The sequence below is a fragment of the Phoenix dactylifera genome, chromosome 16 (genome assembly GCF_051530095.1).
Source record: "Phoenix dactylifera cultivar Ajwa chromosome 16, Ajwa_hap1_PhDact_Kaust_v1.1, whole genome shotgun sequence".
NCBI lineage: Eukaryota > Viridiplantae > Streptophyta > Magnoliopsida > Arecales > Arecaceae > Phoenix > Phoenix dactylifera.
Window position 1 is genome coordinate 3,147,887 of NC_143205.1, and position 18,323 is coordinate 3,166,209.

An 18,323-nucleotide genomic window follows, 5' to 3' on the forward strand; every position below is an offset into this window, starting at 1 on the left:
TATGGGATTTGACTATTTTTGATGAATATGAGCAGTGGAAAAATAGTTGGCATGAGTTATCAAAATTATCAAAGAAAATAGAAGCCAGATGTAGGTAACAAATATTAGAAGTAGGCAATTACATATGGTTTATCATTTAGTATAAATAAGTAAAATTGTACTCTGAAAAAGATCTTTCGACTTGAAACATATTAATCAATTCTATTTTATCTTTACATATCTTTGCATTAGTTTTACTATACCATACACTTCATTTATTAGTAGGACTCGACCTTAGGAGTAGTGTTAACTTAAATCTCTCCTACTATAGCCTAGTTTATACCTCATCTCTGTTCAAATCCACCTTCTTCGAATGGTGGTGGGGTGGTGGCGGAAGTTCTTAAAGGTCAAGGCACATGGACCCATACTAATCTCATATTCTCTCTTCGATTACCTTCTTTCTGGCTACTCTAATGATGATAGTACACCCATGTACCTATCTATCCCTAGCTATTAGATTTATCTTGCAACTTCTCTTGGCAAGCCAACTGGAAAATAAGTTTCTTTAGCACACCTAGAGAGAGGAAGCAAAGAGTACTTATATAAACCATGCATTAAAAAAACCTATATTCGAAGCCATCTTTTGGCCCCTTGTTTTCTAGTGCAATTCAATGCCATGAGTAGATGGATGCAAATGATTTGAGAGGGAACATTGATACAAGCTAGCATTAATAAAGCACGTACAAGATTTCAGCTTCTATTTTAGGAAAAATTATCGGGACACTCCTCAACTTAGAGTCATTTTCATGTAATACCCCTCAAATTTAAAGAGTTTCAAATTAATCATTAAAGTTAGTTAAGTAGTTCAATATAATTCCGAGCCCTATTCAACATCCATCGCCATTAAGACATTATCATAAAGGATAATTTTGCCCTCAACATAACTACAGAATTTCTTACCAGGATGCTTAAAAAATGCCTTAATAAAAAAGGGCAGCCTGCTTTCCTCCTTGATCGCATTCACAACATTCCTCTCTTGATCTCTTCTTTTGGAGCCATTACCCTCGCAACCTCTCTTATCCCCGACCTTCTTTCCTTGTCCATGGATTCCAGCTGGTTCTCTAGCCATCGCAACCTTAGCTACGAATTCATTCAAGCCCTCTCAGTTCATATATCGACTGTAAGCGATCAGAGTGGGATAAAGCAACGACGACAGCCGCCTTAGCTTAGTTTCATATGCATTTAAACCGCAGTTCTTTCTACGAAGGAATTGAAGTCTAGGAATTCAGAGTTCTTCTCTTTTAAAGGTAAGCTCTTTTCCTTTTTTTTTTCCATTCTGAAATGCATTTCTATTGTTATTTCCGATCATTATTCCAAGCAAAGAAAGTAAGCTTTTGTAGTGGTTTGTTTGTATTGTAGTGATCTAGTGATCTTGTTTGTTTTTTAGTTAACTAAAATCATGAGTAAAAAACAAAGAAGCTTGTAAAGTAGTCTCTTAGGAGACATTCGATTAAAAAATTAAGTATAAAGCAGTATAATTCTTCAACCTATATCTGCATATCTAGTTTCTCTCTCCTAAACACACATTTTGTTATGGATTCTAGGCATAAATAGCTGCTGCAATGTTGTGTATAATTATAGTATTTAATTTTAGTTTTTTTATTACTGTTTTCATTAAGCATTGCATACTTTATGTTGGATACTTTCAGCCCTATGTTTAATATGCATCCATGCATATGCTGTGTTAGATTGCTATGCCCCACTATCCGTAAAATAGGTAGGTGGGTGGATGGGTGTGTTACTAAGAGCCTTATTTTAATTGGCTTTATCCAACATTCCTGTGTCCATTCCTATGGCCCACAAATGTTTTTGCAGTCATATTTAACTAATAAATGTAAGAAGCTTTGTTAGTGCCAGCTTCTTTTTGCAGATGTTGTGGTCCTTCTTGGATTTAATTAATTATGTTTTATTTCATTGTGTTTATATACTTATTGAGAATGATGTTGTGGTCTCCCTAAGATGTGGTCCCTTTGTATGAAAATTGTATAGTTTCTAGGATATATTGTATTGGACCTTGTGCATTGCGGGTGTGCTTTGTTACTACATATAAGAATGGATTTGTTTACTATAGAGCTGCACCATGCTAATTCAATAAAGTTCTTGCCTCACATGCACCATGGTGGAAACTTGCATAAAGGCCAATGAGCATGTGAATCAACCAGTCCATGGTATGGAGAAAAGGACAGATACTCCATTTAAACTTGTTTCTTCCCCCCTCTAAGGAGACCACCTAGCATATCTAAAAAGGCAAGGAGGAAAGAGAAAAATGAGTCCAAGGACCCTAAAAAGATAAGGAGAAGAGAGAGTCTTTAGATGTTTGGCGTGCAATTCAGTTTCTTAATATGATGGATCTCATTTCTAGATCCTGTCTAGTCCTCCCTGTGATGGCTAGAGTGATCTACATTGATTCTATTGAGTCTCCTAGATCAATGTAAGCATGCACTCTATCCCCATACATCATGTAACCAAATAGCTTTGAATGCAAGTGGGAGATTGTTGGAAGTAAGGTATGCCCTAACAATCATTTAGCATATTAAACATATTATTTTGAGATATTTCATGGGTATCTGTCCTATATATGATTATAAATATTAGAGGGTTGTGTCACATGTAAGCCTTTGGGCTAGAAAAGAGTGCAAGTGTCACTATAGGGTAGTTCAAGTAGATAGTTGTGTATTCCATGTGAAGAATTGGTCCATTTTGGATATTTAAAAATTGGTCATAGCTACAAGTGAGGGGCATTGCACTCATATGACTGTCATCATATATAATGCTCAATGATAAATTGGAGTGGCTATTTTCTTATAATTGCGACAGCAATTGACTTTTGACAGTGGATATGCTTTGTACTGAATAGTCTATGCAATGAGACAAGCTTTTTAAAATAATTATCGGAGTTGGAGATGCCAATCTTATATACAAAACATGCAGGTAGTCCCTTGACCCAAGGGCATGACTATCTATTGTGATTATGGTTCAATTAATTTAGGGCAAGCCCATGTATAGATAATGATAAGAATAATTCCAACAAGAAATCCATCTATCGTATTTTGTCCATATCAAAATATGAACACATCAAACACGGGAGTCCTAATACCAAACAATGTTTTAATTGAATTGATTTCATACTCTAAATATTATTTACTTTGAATATAGTAAAATGTTATTTCCATTAGTTTTTGGTTGTATAGGAAACATAATGGAGGATTCTAATAGGCCATGAAATCGATTAGTAATAGATTGATAGTGCTAATATTTCTTCAATAGACAGTTGAGGATAAAGGAACGTTGAGGGACTAAATTATAAAAATAATTGGTTTTCATGAAGGTAGATTTTTTTTATCCATTCTATCTACCGAGGATTGGCATGATTATGCATCTTTATATATAGGGAGACTGCTCTAACTTGTTTCATTATGAATATGACATAGATATTAAGTAAGATGGAATATGGTAGCTTAGAAATTCAACTTAACCTTGAGGTCCCATACTTGTCCATCATTGTTAGCCTTTCTCTAGATCTCTCTTAAGTCCTCACCAGTCTCACACTCAGTCAATTGAGTAGGTTAATAAGACCCTTGACATAGGAGTTGGTTCATATGGGTGGCATAACATTATTGCACTAGTCTTCATATCGACCCAGACCCAACCTTGGATCAAGTTTTTCTTATAGCCAGCTAGGGTTAACACTAGGTGGATGACCAAGTCATTGAAACCCTAAGATGGCTGAGCACATACTTAGGGCTCTTAAGGGCCACCATATGCTAGAGCTTATCCCCAGTAGGCACCACAAGCCTAGAGTTTTCTAGGCTGGCATGTAAAGTCTTGGTTTTCACAATGGTTCAACTTCTCTCTTATAAATAGGAGTAATAGGGTTTTCAGGTGTGCAACATATTTTTCCAGATATTTAATACAGAGATATCAAGAAAGAGATCTTTAGTGAGCCTCACGCAAAGTTAGAGAAGAAAGAGATGAAGAGACTTTATAATAATTGTTGGAGCATCTATTGGGTACAAATATTCTATATGGTAACTAAAGACGTCATCATCTATCTTTTTCGATCTTCTCGCATTCTCTCAACATCCTTACAGATACTAATCTACCTGAACATGCATATATTTTATTTTTTCATGGTAATTTATTAAAAAAAAGTGATTTGATTCCTTTTCTTTCATTGCATGAAGATGTTGGAATATAGTTTGCCAAATTAATCAAGTCCATCAATGTAGTTGTGAATTGTCAGGTTAAATAGGTTTGGTGCCTTGATAAATGGAATTAAAATCTGCTAGTGAATGCAATTAAATGACAAAGTCAAAACTAATAGGTATGCAAGACCACAAGATAAGATTAATCCTAAAAAACAATTGAGATTACTACCTTGGATGCTCTAAGAGAGATTCATGCTCAAGGCTGGTGAAGAAAATCTATGATACACTCTGCAAGACAGTTGGCATCAACACATATATACAAATATATGTATTGGAGTGAGTGACTTTATATGATAAGTTAGAGAAAAAAGAAATGAGGAGACTTTATAATAATTGTTGGAGGGTCTATTGCATGTAAATATTCTATATGGTGCCTAGAAAAGTTAACTTCTATCTTTTTCGATCTTCTCGTATTCTCTCAATATCCTCACAGATACTAATCTACCTGAACATGCATGTATTCTATTTTTTCATGGTAATTTATTGGAAAAAAGCAATTTGATTCATTTTCTTTCATTGCATCAAGATATTGGACTACACAAGTACCATCATGCTAGTTCGACAAATTAATCAAGTCCATCTATGTAGTTGTGAATTGTCAGGTTAAATAGGTTTAGTGCCTTGATAATTGGAATTAAAATCTACTAGTGAATGCAATTAAATGACAAAGTCAAAACTAATAGATATGCAAGACCACAAGATAATATTAATCCTAAAGAATAATTGAGATTACTGCCTTGGATGCTCTAGGAGAGATTCATGCTCAAGGCTAAAGAAGAAAATCTGCAATACCTTGGAAGACAGTTGGCATCAATACATATATGCAAATATATTTATTGGAGTGAATGACTTTATTTGCAAAGTTAGAGAAGAAAGAGATGAGGAGATTTATAATAATTATTGGAGGGTCTATTGGGTGCAAATATTCTATATGGTGCCCAGAGAAATCATCATCTATCTTTTTGAATCTTCTCGTATTCTCTCAATATCCTTACATATACTAAGCTACCTGAACATACCTATATTCTATTTTTTTATGGTAATTTATTGGGAAAAAGCCATTTAATTCCTTTTCTTTCATTGCATCAAAATGTTAGAATACACAGATATCATCATGCTAGTTTGCCAAATTAATTAAGTCCGTCAATGTAGTTGTGAATTGTCTGGTTAAATAGGTTTGGTGCCTTGATAAATGAAATTAAAATCTACTAGTGAAATTAGTTAAGTGTCAAAGTCAAAACTTACAGGTATGCAAGGCCACAAGATAAGATTAATCCTAAAGAATAACTGAGATTACTACCTTGGATGCTTTAGGCGAGATTTGTGCTCAAGGATAAAGAAGAAAATCTACAATACCCTGCAAGACAATTGGCATAAACACATGTATACAAATATATTTATTGGAGTGAGTGACTTTATATGCAAACTTAGAGAAGAAAGAGATGAGGAGACTTTATAATAATTGTTGGAGCATCTATTGGGTGCAAACATTCTACATGGTGCCTAGAGAAATCATCATCTATCTCTTTTGATCTACTTGGTTTTTCTCAACATCCTTACATGTACTAATCTACTTGAACATACATGTAGTCTATTTTTACATAGTATTTTATTGGAAAAAAGCAATTTGATTCCTTTTGTTTCATTGCATCAAGATGTTGGACTACACAGGCATCATCATTCTAGTTTGCCAAATTAATCAAGTCCATCTATGTAGTTGTGAATTGTTAGGTTAAATAGGTTTGGTGCCTTGATAAATGGAATTAAAATCTACTAGTGAATACAATTAAGTGTCAAAGTCAAAACTTATAGGTATGCATGGCCACAAGATAAGATTAAACCTAAAGAATAATTGAGATTACTATCTTGGATGCTCTAGGAGAGATTCGTGCTCAAGTTTAGAGAAGAAAATCCACAATACCCTACAAGGCAGTTGGCGTCGACACATATATGCAAATATATGTATTAGAGTGAGTTGGTTGAATGTGTGTGTGAAAATGATTATTTCGCCCTAGTTTTATTCTCAAACCATGGAACTTCTACAAACCATTCTGTTCCAAACTACTATGAATTGTTCCTAATTGTCGTCAATGAAACCACTGAACCTATGATAAAGCCTGGCTGCGAAGCAGATTAGGCCACTGCTCGCAGCAGCAGGGATTTTACTAATCAAGGGGCGAAGCGAGAGCATTGCCATCCAGAATCAAACCCCTGACCTCTTGCTTAGAAGGCAAGCAGAGGTATCATGCAGATTAAAGTTGGGTGGCTCATGTTTAGTGCTCTAAAATCAGACATCATCCAGCTTTGTTTTGCTAAGAAAGCAAACTGGGCCCTTGGTTAAGCGCAACATAGTTAAGCCCGGCCCCTTTATGGCCTTGGCCTTTACAAACTGGGCCCTTGTTAATTATTGTCCCATTTGATTCTTTTCTAATTGCTTATTGATTGTTTCTTGCCATGATCCCATGCTAGAAAAGGCAACCATTTCGGTGTCATACTTGGTTGGGCTCGGTTCCGTTTTATGTGAAACGCAAACAGCTATGTCCAGGGTATTTTATGCCAGTGGACATTGACTAATCTGGCCGTGAGCTTGCCTGCATTCTTAGTTTTTTTTGGCAATTCATGTTCTATAAAATTACTTGGTCAAACCTAACCATACATTTGCAAGTAAAATTTCTTTTTTTTAAATAAATAAATAAATAAATTAGTAGTATCATAGTTATTTTTTTGATTAAAAAATAACATCTTTAAAATAATTTTAGCAAGACGGTTAATAATAAAATCCCATACAAATAATTTGTAATAGAAGAGCCAGAAACATTGGAAGGAATATCGCAATCAAAATCTCTACTTGCCAATCAATCCACACCGAAATTAGCTTTTTTGAAAAGATGAAAATTTTAGATCTCAGCATTTTAGACCCTTCTAATTTGTTAACATATATAGTGGCGTACAAGATAACAGCTAAATACTAGTATGTAAGTAATGAATGCTAGAATCTGAACTGTTTATCCCTGCAAATGAAGCTACTATTCAAATGAATAAGAGTTAGGCACATCTTTTTTCGTTGGTATTTTTAAACATATCTTTAAATATAGCCTGATTTTGGACTCAAAATTTCCATAAAACCAATACATTCATGCTACAAACTGTAATTTACACCGATCATACAATTCAAATAAGTTGCAATTTTATTGACTTTATATTACTCCCGATAAGGTTTATATTGTTAAGTTCCTATCATTTTCTTGCAAAATGAATTCATGCAATAATTCATTGTTTTCTGAAGAAAAAAACACAGAAATTATAACAATTTATTGATAATTTCAATGGTGGCATCAGAACCCCAGCCTCATATTTTGCATGCCCCAACCGAAATACCATTCTATCTCTAGAGGTAATTTTCTGAACCACTCTTGGTTTTGAGAGGGACAAGATCAAGTACGAGAGAGACAACTCAAGCTCTTAAACTTTGGAGCCTAATATATGATTTGATGGATACCTGTTACCAAATCATGTGCTTACTACTGTTCTTCTTCTCTGGCATAGCATTTGAAGGAGCCATAAAACAAACTCATACCAGACAGAACACATCAGCAGAAAAGTAAAATTCCAAAAATAAAGAGATCAAGAAAGAAGTAGAACAAGAAGAGGCCGCAGAAATGGGCAGTTCGCCAGTTATTTGAAAAAAAAAAAAATCAGCAAAGTTATACACAGGAAAAAACGCAAAACCAAAACCACGACAAGCAGCTAAAAAAAGATATATATATATATATATATATATATATATATATATATATATATGAAATATTAAGTGCGAGTACAGAGCCACTCTCTTAGAACTACCAAAGAGGCTGCTGCCTCGGTCTCTTGCCGGGATTCGACGATGCGGCGGCGATCTGAGGCACCGTGAACGCGTCGTCGCTCCACCGCTCTCGGCCGGCCGCCTTCGCGCCATGGTGATGGTGGGTGGAGTTTAGATCCTTGGCCGCAACCCAGGGCTGGTAATGCACGCCGGCCGTGGCGGCGGTGCCGCCGGGGACGGCTGGGAGATCCGGCGGCGGGATCTGGGGAACGTGGGGAACCCAGATGGGGAACTCCTCCGCCACCGCCTCCAGCCCGGCCCCCTCCAGATCCACCTCCATGAACGGCAGCATCTCGTCCATCGGCGTCTGCTGCACGACAACAACAAAACAAAAAGAAGCCAATTTTTTCCTGTTTTCCCTCACGGTCGAATCCAATACAATCAATCCGAGAAAGAGGAACTGATCACAGACCTTGGAGAAACCATCCGCGGCGAAGGCGGCGGCGGCGTCGTCGACAAGCAGGTCCTCGACGCGCCACCCAGGGCACATCTTGATGAGATAGTCAGAGATGCTGCTGCCCCCGCCGGTGCTGCTGTCGCCTGCCACCGGGGCGGCCGCGGCGAAGGTGGAGCTGGTGATGCTGCTATCGCTGCTGCACAAGACCAAATCATCCGCCGGCAAGGCCTTATCTTGATTGCTTTCGGGAACGTTGTTGTTGTTACTAGCCGCAACCATCTCTGCCTCCGGAGAGGAGGAGGAGAAGGAGATGGGTGCGGAGGAGAGGCGGAGGCCGGTAAGGAGGAATCTATTGTGCTTCTTGGTGAGATCATTGGCGCTATGGATGGGACCATCGCAGTCTCTGCAGAGGATCGCCCTGTCCTCCTGGCAGAACACAAATCCCCGTCTCTCCTGCAATTCCCAACGCCCCCAAAAACTACTCCTTTTCATCCAAAATCGTTTCTTTTCACCAAATTTCTCTCAGACTTAAAGAAATAATCACAAAGATTTACAAGAAAGGCTCGAGGAGGGAACCTGGCAGATGTCGCAGACGGAGTGGGACTGGAGGGAAGGAGAGGAGGAGGAGGGGAGGAGGGAGAAGCGGCGGTGCTTGCCGGCGAGCTTGTTGGCGTGGTGGACCCGGCGGTCGCAGGGCTCGCAGAGAACCGCCTCGTCGGCGCAGCAGAACACCGCCGCCGCCTCCTTTCCACACACATCGCACTGTACCTTCATCTCTTTGTCCGACTCTTCCACTTCTTGCAAGGAGGAGGACTTGCAAATGGATCGATAAAGCTAAAAAGGTAGCGGCGGAGGAGGAATCAAGGGAGGAAGTGGGGGTGTGGGGAAGAGAGCTCGGATTCGAATAATTTAATCATACTGCTTGGGTGATAGAACGAATTATAGAACGCGGAGATGGTGCATTGGTGCAGCTGAAAGCGAGGGGGCGGGCAGCCTGCTAGCCAATTCAAGGGACATCTCAGGTACTTTTATTACTTTTGTTTACTGATTTCCCCTTCTCCTCCGAGTATCCACACCTTGAAACTCGTACCACTTGATAACTCTGAATGATTTCAAAAAAATCTGGATGAAGTCCTTTTGCCCTTTGTAACATGTTACTTTGCCCATAACCTTCAGCTTCAGGTATGTATTCAAGTCGACAGGATAAGATTCTTTTCCTCGTCAAGGTCGGCAGCCGCATACAAAAGCAAATGTTGGAAGTATTTTAATATAATTACACACACACACACACACACACACACACACACACACACACACACACATATATATATATATATATATATATATATAGAGAGAGAGAGAGAGAGAGAGAGAGAGAGAGAGTGCGCTAAATTTAGCTATATTCGAATGGATCTCCATTCAAATCTAATTAGATCTATATCAGAGAATCAGAGTCTCATATCAACGATCCAAATTATTGGATATGATTTATTATTTTTAAACTACTTAAATGCAAGAAAAAATCATATGATTCGGAAAGGCCTAGCTTATCCATTAAATGATCAAAAGATGTACGTATTTTAGTATTATTTAGATTGTCTATTTTTGGATTAGTTGATGTATAGATCAGATGTCTCCGAATCATATGACTTTTGTTATATAAACAGTTTAGAGATAGCAGATTACATCCAATGATCTGCATCATCGATATGGGGTCCCCATTGTCCAATCTAGATTTGTTTGGATATAAGTGGATATCTACTTGAGTGTAGCTCAATCTAACCCCCCTCTCTCTATAAATATTGGACTTCAGCAAAAAAATTAGAAAGACCAATCAACATGGCATCTTTGCATTCTAGCTATGTATGCCCGTTGTTCCACCAACTTGTTGACTTTGCTACATACATGGTTAAGCTGTTGCCCCCATAATCTTTATAAAGAAGCCAAAATATCAAGCACCAGTGGCTTAATCATCTAAATGTGAAGCAAGGTGAGAGAATCCGACTTGACTTGACTATAAGGCAACTATTACCTTTAGAAAAAATAAATGTACCAGCTGTTCTGAAAACAAAACTAGCCCCCGCCTTATCATGACTTGGATCATAAGGACCATTAGGATTTGCCTTTATCCAAGGAAAGGGAGGAGGACACCAGGTAAGTAGGTATAGTGTGTGTGTGTTTTTTTTTTTTTTACTGAAGCTGATGTATCATATATGACTGGTACGAATACACCTAAAAAAGTCAAAAGATAACAAGTTTCGGAGTACAACGAGTAATCCCCTCTTCCCTAGCCACAAGGTCTCTCCAAAATGGCTAGCCACATACGAGGCTACCCAATTTGTTGCCCCATTGGTCTCTCGATACACGTACTTTGCCTGTAAGGCCATCCCACCATTGATCATAGCCTGAATATCTCTGAGCAGCAGATGGTACTCGCCCACCCCCCACTTCCTGCTGAATCCAACCAATAACTGGAGCTGAATCGCCCTCAAGCACGACAGCATGGGCTCACAGCGCGCGCCAAGCATAGCACACGCCAGTTTAGGCTGCTCACAGCTCTGCTCCGAAAATTGAGGTGTCGAAGATTTGGCAGCCTCCGGCTGCAATCATCTTGGAGTTCGGACTTCTGATGATGAAGCTAGCCTCTCCCCTACTTTCGCCATCCAGTACATATCTGTCAAAATTTACCTTGAGAAAGCTCGAGGGTGGGAGCTCCTAGGTGAAGAATACTATGCGAGATGCTCCATGAGCAGAGGGGGAGCCCTAGATGTCCTGAGCTATCAAAGATTTATCCATTAGATGTGCTTGAGAGATCTCAGATGCTTGGCACCGGGCTCTCTCAGCAACGAACCTCGGGGAGGAGGGGGGTAGCTCTCACCAAACGTTCAAGCATTCCTGGATAGCGAAATTTACTACGCTAGACAAGTTACCATAGTAGCCACCTTCCTGGAATGGGGGGTGATCATCCATTGTCTGGTCATCCGTAAAAAGGACGTCGAATCACTTCAAACCCCAGATGGGATCATGGCAAGCTCTGAGATCCTTCTTGCATGCTGGCAGTGGAATAAGACATGGTCCACAAACTCAACCACCTAGCTCAAGGGGCACTGAGGATGGATATCCAGGCCCCTATTGCTCAAGACGAGCCTCGTCGGGAGCCGGCCCCAGCGACCTTCCAGAGAAATAAGGCCACCCTCGGATGCAGGCCAAATTTCCATATCAAAGCACACTCAAACATCAAGCATCGCGCACTCTGGAGGAAGCCGTAGATATCACCTACCCTGATCCTGGATCTGCAGGTCAAGCTCCACACCCCCACATCAGGGCTGGCACACCCTAGAACTGGCACTGACCGTATCCTCTCAGCAAGCTAGTCTCCAAATATCTAGGCTAAGCGGGTAGTGTCCCATTCCACACCTCCGGGCCAAAGGAGGTCGCAGACCCTCAGTCCTTCCGGAATGTCGACATTAACCATGGTCGACCAACGCCTCACCGAGAGTGAGTCCACCCAAGGGTCTTCCACTGCATCTATGTTCTACCTATCGCTGATCAACCACCTGCAATTAGACACCACAAGAGGCACATACCTGTCAATCTCCCGCCACATGGAAGATCAGTGAATGCCAAGATCAGGGACTAGTTGGTTATGGCATTGTAAATTCCATGGGTTGACTAGTTAAAGTAGTGACTTTCTTGGCTCTTTGTCTTTTCTCTATGGCCATCATGGAGTCAACTCATGTTAAGCAAGAGTGAGCTCAAGTAGTTCATGGGTTGACTCCTCAATATGATAAATTTCTTGGCTTTATGTCTATCCTTTGAGACTTTTCCAGGGTCGACTCGCAGTCTGTTGGAGTCGCTTATGAAGATGCTACAGTCAGCGACAGTGTGCTACGGCCGACTTGTTGCAAGCTTGGAGTCGACTCTTGAGATAGCTTAGGATAAAATCTTTTATGTTTGGATGTGAGCTTTCAAAGAATGTTTTCAAAATCTTTTAGAGTTTGCTTCTTTATGTAGAGCTTTAGATAGATGATCTTCTTCTGAGAGTGGCTGAAGGATTTTTTCTTCTTTGCTATTTAAAATTTGATCACTTAAACTCAAAGAAAATAGATTAATCAACTTTTAACTCAACTGTTTTGCATCATCAAAATCAATCCTTTAGGTTCGACAATTTTTTTCTTTTTGATAATGACAAAATCCTTGAGTTCCAAAAAAAAGATATAATCGATGATAACATCTTTTAGAAAAAAATTCAGATACAAGAGTAAGCATGCATAACATCTGAATTAATGTTGTTCAAGAATTATAGAGTAAAGAATAATTTTATATTATTTGATACCATTCACTCTTTATAATTGCTTTAAACACCAAGTTGTCTATAATAGTAATTCTCCCCCTTTATGATGTAATTATAGGATTTTTTCAAGAGATTTTTTTTAAATATCACTTGCAGAAATTTCTAATTTGCCAAAGGTTAACTTTAATTAGATATCATTGATCATTTTTCTCTCTCCTTTTTCTTTTGGCGTCTTTCCCTTTTTCTTTCTCTTCCTTTTTGTCAGAATCAATAAGGAGGGTACAAGTTTACAGAAAAGGTAGGATAATGTGAGGATTCAGACTAAAATAATCATGCATATTAAATATTCAATAACCATATTTCACAAGCTAAGTGTGATAAACATTGAAGAATACTTAAATATTTAAAGGGACATTTTTATTCATTAAATAGAATTGTAGACTTGAAGCATTGTGAAGTACATTTCGTAGAAACTAGATAGATAGACACGTATCCTCTTAAACAAAGCACAATTATTTTGAATTTAAACTGAGATATTCATTAGTGATAATTGCTAAACACATGTCATTTGAATTCAAATTGTAATCATCCAAACAAATATTACTTGAGGTAAAATATCAAGCTTTTATTAAGAAATAGAGTTGAAGTACAAGTGAGAGTTTCAACCTATGATGTATAAGAGTTTGGTACAATTCAAAAATACTTAGGAATCTAAATAAAAAAAAGATGACAAGGAATCTATAAGAGTTTGGTACAATTCAAAATACTTAGAGATATCATGCCTTGATTCTGCAACCATTTGTATTAATGATGATACATGGGGCTCCAATCTTTGATCTGTCAATAAAGTGTCATGCGGTGACTTAGCGAGGCTACTGTTCTCTTTGACTAGTGAATCTAGAGCTCATAAATCCAACCAATACTTATTCAATTACGGTCTACAACTAATCCTCATCCAATCTAATGGTGTGACTTGAGTTGCTCTATGGATGTTGTAGCTGGAAATCAAAAGAAGCCATAAAGTCTTCACCTTCAGGCTCTTCAGGGGTGTGCAGTTTCATAGGAGCAAGTGGCTCAGCATGTTCTTCTGTAAAGGCTGCAGGCTTACTTGGTCTAGCTTCTACAGCTTCAACTAGTCTGCCACCTCTACCTCTTCTCACTCAATGATTGTCAATCTTAAAGTAACCTATTCGATGTAGGGACCGATCATTGTAGGTGTCAATATATAGCAGTGCTCTTGAAGTTTTTTCTTCAAGCACTACTCTCTGTTCCATGAATACTAAGGGCAGAATCATGCCGTAAGGCAGAGAAGCCTTCGGCCTGGTTGCTGCCTCATGAATATGCTGGAACATAAGAGAGGGCAAGTTCAAGGGACTCACCCTGAACATGTGGTACTTCACTAAGATGTTTCTCTCTGATACAAAATCAAATCTTTCTGTCTTGTGAAAGAAAATCCTACTGATCATATGATGAAAAAGCCTCATTTCGACTGATAGTTAGCTTGTAGTGACTTTCTCTACTTCATTCACTTTCTCTCTTTTTAGGATGAGCTGCAATTCTAACCGGCAATCTTCTAGATATTCATTTGAGAGCCCACTAGTCGGGATATGCAGCAATCTTCCTAGGCTTGGAATATCCAACTAAATGTGGGTTTTTCTTACAATGGACTCTAAATTTTTAATTCCAAACCTCACATTCCCATAGAATTCTTTGACTAGGTTGGGATAAGTAGGAAGACCAAGTCAACACATAAAGTTCCAACCCTTCTCTCTCAACTTGCTTCCAATCGAGAAGTTCTCTCGCTCCAAGAAATCAAAATCAACTTTTTGTCAGGTAGTAATGATTCTAGTGGAGAGAGGTACCTGAGTTGGAGCGGTCTGAGGAGGAGTAGGTGATGGTTCTTTAGTTTGAGAAGGCATTCTATACATTCGAGCTTTTGTCCTTTTCTCAGACAGTAGGGTTTTTGTTCTCTGCAACCGTTATGCAACTTGCTTCTTGGGAGCCATCAAGAATCCAATCAACCCAAAAGGAGGGAATACTAGGTCAAGGGTGGATGGATTTTATGGGAGGAAGAGGCAAAGCAGGGCATCGAATGGAATGAAGAAGAGACAAGATGAAATGGAATAGAGAACATTCGGATTTATTATCCATCTCTCAACATAGGGGTCGGCTCGAACTTATTTTCGAGTCAACTCCTGAGTAGTGGCACTACAGGAAAAACTACCTTTTCCAACTTTTGGCTGCCGACGCTAAGTAGAAGCGTCGGTAAATTTTGCTAAGCGCCCAAAATTTGCCGACGCTTTTAGAAAGCATCAGTAGGTGTGGCCTAAGACGACGTTTACAAGCATCGCAAAAATTATAAGGCTAAAACGACGCTTATAAGCATCGTCGGAAGCCGTTGTGAGTAAAAATCTTGCTTGGGCCGAAGCTTTTAAGCGTCAGCGGAAGCCATCTCTTTTTTTTCCCTCCCAACAACGCTTTAGAAAGCGTCATCGGAGGCCATTATCCCCCCTCCCCCCTCCTCGTTGCAAATTTCTAACCCCTTTCCTCCCGATCCCTCACCCCTCCAGCCGCCTGCCTCTCCTTACAAATCTCTAACCCCCTCCCGATTCTCGATCAGATCCCTTCCAAGAAGCGAGAGAGAGAGAGCGGCCATGCTTCATAGACAATTCGATGGAGCTTCTTCCCTCTTCTCCGGCGTCGGCTTCATGCCTTCTCAGGCCACCCAGGCCCCCGATCCCTCCTTCTTCTCCCCCACCAAGGTACCCATCGTCTCTCTCTCTCTCTCTCTGTAGAGATTGTGACCTCTGAATCCTTGTTCTTGATCGTGCTCTCAATCTCAGATTCTGCTATAAGTGCTGCCTTGGAGCGAATCCCCAAGTCTCCCACTTCACCAAACCTCCCGTCGGTGGTCTCGGCATCCCCATACTGCTAGATCTAGCGATCTACTCCCCTTTTCATTTCACTCTCCTCCTCTTCCGATCCAATCAGGGTTAGGGTTAGGGTTAAGATCTCGCCCGCCTTTCTTCAATCCATAGCGACCCAAGGAGCTGATCGATCCAGCGATCGAGAGAGCTTGTTCGGCGGTGGCCGGAGGAGGAGGAGGAGAGATGGGACGCGACGGCGGTGGGGGAGCAATGAGAGAGGGGCTGGTGAGAAAGGTCCTCCTCTCCTACGCGTACGTTGGGATCTGGATCTTGCTCAGCTTCACGGTGATCATCTTCAACAAGTACATCCTCGACCCCAAGATGTACAACTGGCCCTTCCCCATCTCCCTCGGCTTCAACAAGTACATCCTTCTGCTCCGCCCTCGGCTTCCTCCTCGTCTGCGGCCTCCGCGTCGTCGAGCCCCCCACCTCCCCTCCCATGACCCGCGACCTCTACGTCGCCTCCGTCGTCCCTATCGGCGCCCTCTACGCGTTCTCCCTCTGGTTCGCCAACGCCGCCTACATCTACCTCTACGTCTCCTTCATCCAGATGCTCAAAGCCCTCATGCTCGTCGCCGTCTATTCCATCGGAGTCGTCTTCAAGAAGGATGCATTTAAGACAGAAACCCTGCTCAACATGCTCTCCATCTCCTTCGGCGTTGCCATCGCCGCCTATGGCAAGGCCCGCTTCAACGCGTGGGGCGTCATGCTCTAGCTCGCCGCCGTCGCCTTCGAGGCCACCCGCCTCGTCCTCATCCAGATCCTCCTCACCTCCAAAGGCATCTCCTTGAACCCCATCACATATTTTTTTTCTTTAAAAAAATTTATAACGACGCTTTAAAGCATCGCTAACTTTAAAAATAGGAGTTAAACTCGACGCTTTAAAGCATTACTAGACGGATTTTAGCGACGCTTTTAAGCGTCGCTAAAAATAACCTTTAGCGACGCTTTTCAAACGCGTCAGCAATTTTTTTGCCACCCCAACATAGCCGACGCTTTGGCTACGCTTTGAAAAGCATCGAGAAAAAAATTACGGACGCTTATAAGCATCAGTAAAAGCCTTAAAAAGCATCGCCAAAGCCCCTTTTTCTTGTAGTGTGGGGTCGTCCACTCATTTCTGAGAGTCATCTTATTCACTCCCACAGGACTTTGAGTCGACTCGAAGCTCCCCCTTATTCCTAGGAGTCGGCTCGTCATTTTCTGCAGTAGACTCTTTAAGTTAAGGACTGGCACACAAAGAGATAGAATTCAATATTTTCAATGGAATGCAGTTGAAATAGAATAGAATTAAAGTGAAAATCTGGAGTTCAACAGAAATAAGTAAACATAAGGGATTATAAATTCTCAAATCTTCTTTAATCATAAAAAATGTTTTTTTTATTTAGAGATTTTGCAAAGATGTCAGCCAAATAATTTTCAGAATGTACAAATTCAATTATTTTGCACATGGTGTTTTATGAAATGATGTCTTATTCCAGTGTGCTTGGTTTTTGAGTACTGATTTGCATTCTCAGTTAAATTTATAGCACTTGTTATATTTTATGTGACTGCAAAATATATATGTTCTGCATTTAAATGTGATTCTTTAGAATTAGATACATAAGTAAACATTCAACACCTTATCACGTAGACAAAGAATCTATCAAGCCTCTATACTGGTTTGAATCAATACTTTTATCATGCTCAATTTTGTCTATTTTACAAGAGGGGCTTAAAGGAGTACCAAAATGTTTTGCATTCTTTATGACAAATTTCTTCAAGATTTCTCCTGTACGCTTTCTTTAGTTGATGAAGATCTCATCTCTTATTTGTTTAACTTAGAGATCGAGTAATAATATGAGTTCACGTATTATGTTCATCTCAAATTTTTTCTGCATAAGCTTAGTAAAATCTTGACATAGCATTTCATTAGTAGCACCTTATTAACATAATTTTGTGCAAATAATGTATCATAATCCTTTCAGCTTATGAATAGGGCTCTATCAAAAGTTCCTTTTGAAAGATCATTTTCTAACAAGAATTTGCTTAATCCTCTATGCCAAGCTCTAAGAGCTTGCTTTAAACCAAATAAATCCATTTTTAATTTGAATGCATAGTTTGGAAATTTATCATTTTCAATTACCATAAAAGCTTGCTTAGTAATAAACCATTCCGAAGAAGCACTTTTGACAACCAATAAAATACTTTAAATTTCATGCAGTAAGTAGATGCACATAACAATCAGATATCTTTTATTCTTGCTATAGGTACAAAAGTTTGTATCAGAAATAATGCCTTCTTCTCAGTTATGTCTTTTAACAATCAAACTGACTTTGTTTCATATGACAATTTTATTTTTATTTAATTTGCACCTGTAATCCCATTTTGTTTCAATTTTAAGATAGTCCTTGGGTCTATTTACAAGTTTTCAAACAACCAATATTTCTTTTAAAAAGGTTTGGTCTTTCTTGCATATAACTTAATCAATTATGATCTTGTTAACTTTCTTCAAATGACTTAGGTTCTACTAGTGAAACAAGAGCTAAATAATTTTATGTATCTTTAATGAATGATCTAGTTCTTACCCCATGCGAAGGATCACCTATAATTAATTCTT

General features: G+C 39.4%; 1 protein-coding gene and 1 pseudogene across 3 annotated transcripts; one reads left to right on the forward strand and one right to left on the reverse strand.

Moving 5' to 3' along the window:
- Nucleotides 1-7,896: 7,896 nt before the first annotated feature.
- On the reverse strand, nucleotides 7,897-9,663 carry LOC103695518 (B-box zinc finger protein 20-like). 3 transcript variants are annotated; one of them, XM_088712573.2, is made up of 3 exons: nucleotides 9,083-9,663; nucleotides 8,522-8,990; nucleotides 7,897-8,419 (listed from the first exon to the last, which is right to left on the reverse strand). In XM_088712573.2, the coding sequence occupies exons 1-3, from the start codon at nucleotides 9,262-9,264 to the stop codon at nucleotides 8,087-8,089; spliced, it is 984 nt and encodes a 327-aa protein (XP_088568699.2). In that variant the 5' UTR covers nucleotides 9,265-9,663; the 3' UTR covers nucleotides 7,897-8,086. The 3 variants fall into 3 exon arrangements, with proteins under 3 accessions (XP_088568699.2, XP_008775100.2, XP_008775101.2); XM_008776878.6 differs by having other exon boundaries at nucleotides 8,522-8,959; nucleotides 9,083-9,645; XM_008776879.6 differs by having other exon boundaries at nucleotides 7,897-8,416; nucleotides 8,522-8,959; nucleotides 9,083-9,641.
- A 143-nt stretch (nucleotides 9,664-9,806) lies between these two features.
- Nucleotides 9,807-16,568, forward strand: LOC103698287 (putative sugar phosphate/phosphate translocator At4g32390 pseudogene; annotated as a pseudogene).
- The last annotated feature ends 1,755 nt before the right edge of the window (nucleotides 16,569-18,323 follow it).

Excerpts from the sequence above, each read along its gene's own strand:
- LOC103695518 (XM_088712573.2), bottom strand. The coding sequence starts at position 9,264 with ATGTGTGTGGAAAGGAGGCGGCGGCGGTGTTCTGCTGCGCCGACGAGG. Across the intron at positions 8,991-9,082 it reads CCGTCTGCGACATCTGCCAG|GAGTAGTTTTTGGGGGCGTT; the intron begins GTTCCCTCCTCG and ends TTGGATGAAAAG. Across the intron at positions 8,420-8,521 it reads CCGCGGATGGTTTCTCCAAG|CAGACGCCGATGGACGAGAT; the intron begins GTCTGTGATCAG and ends GTTGTCGTGCAG.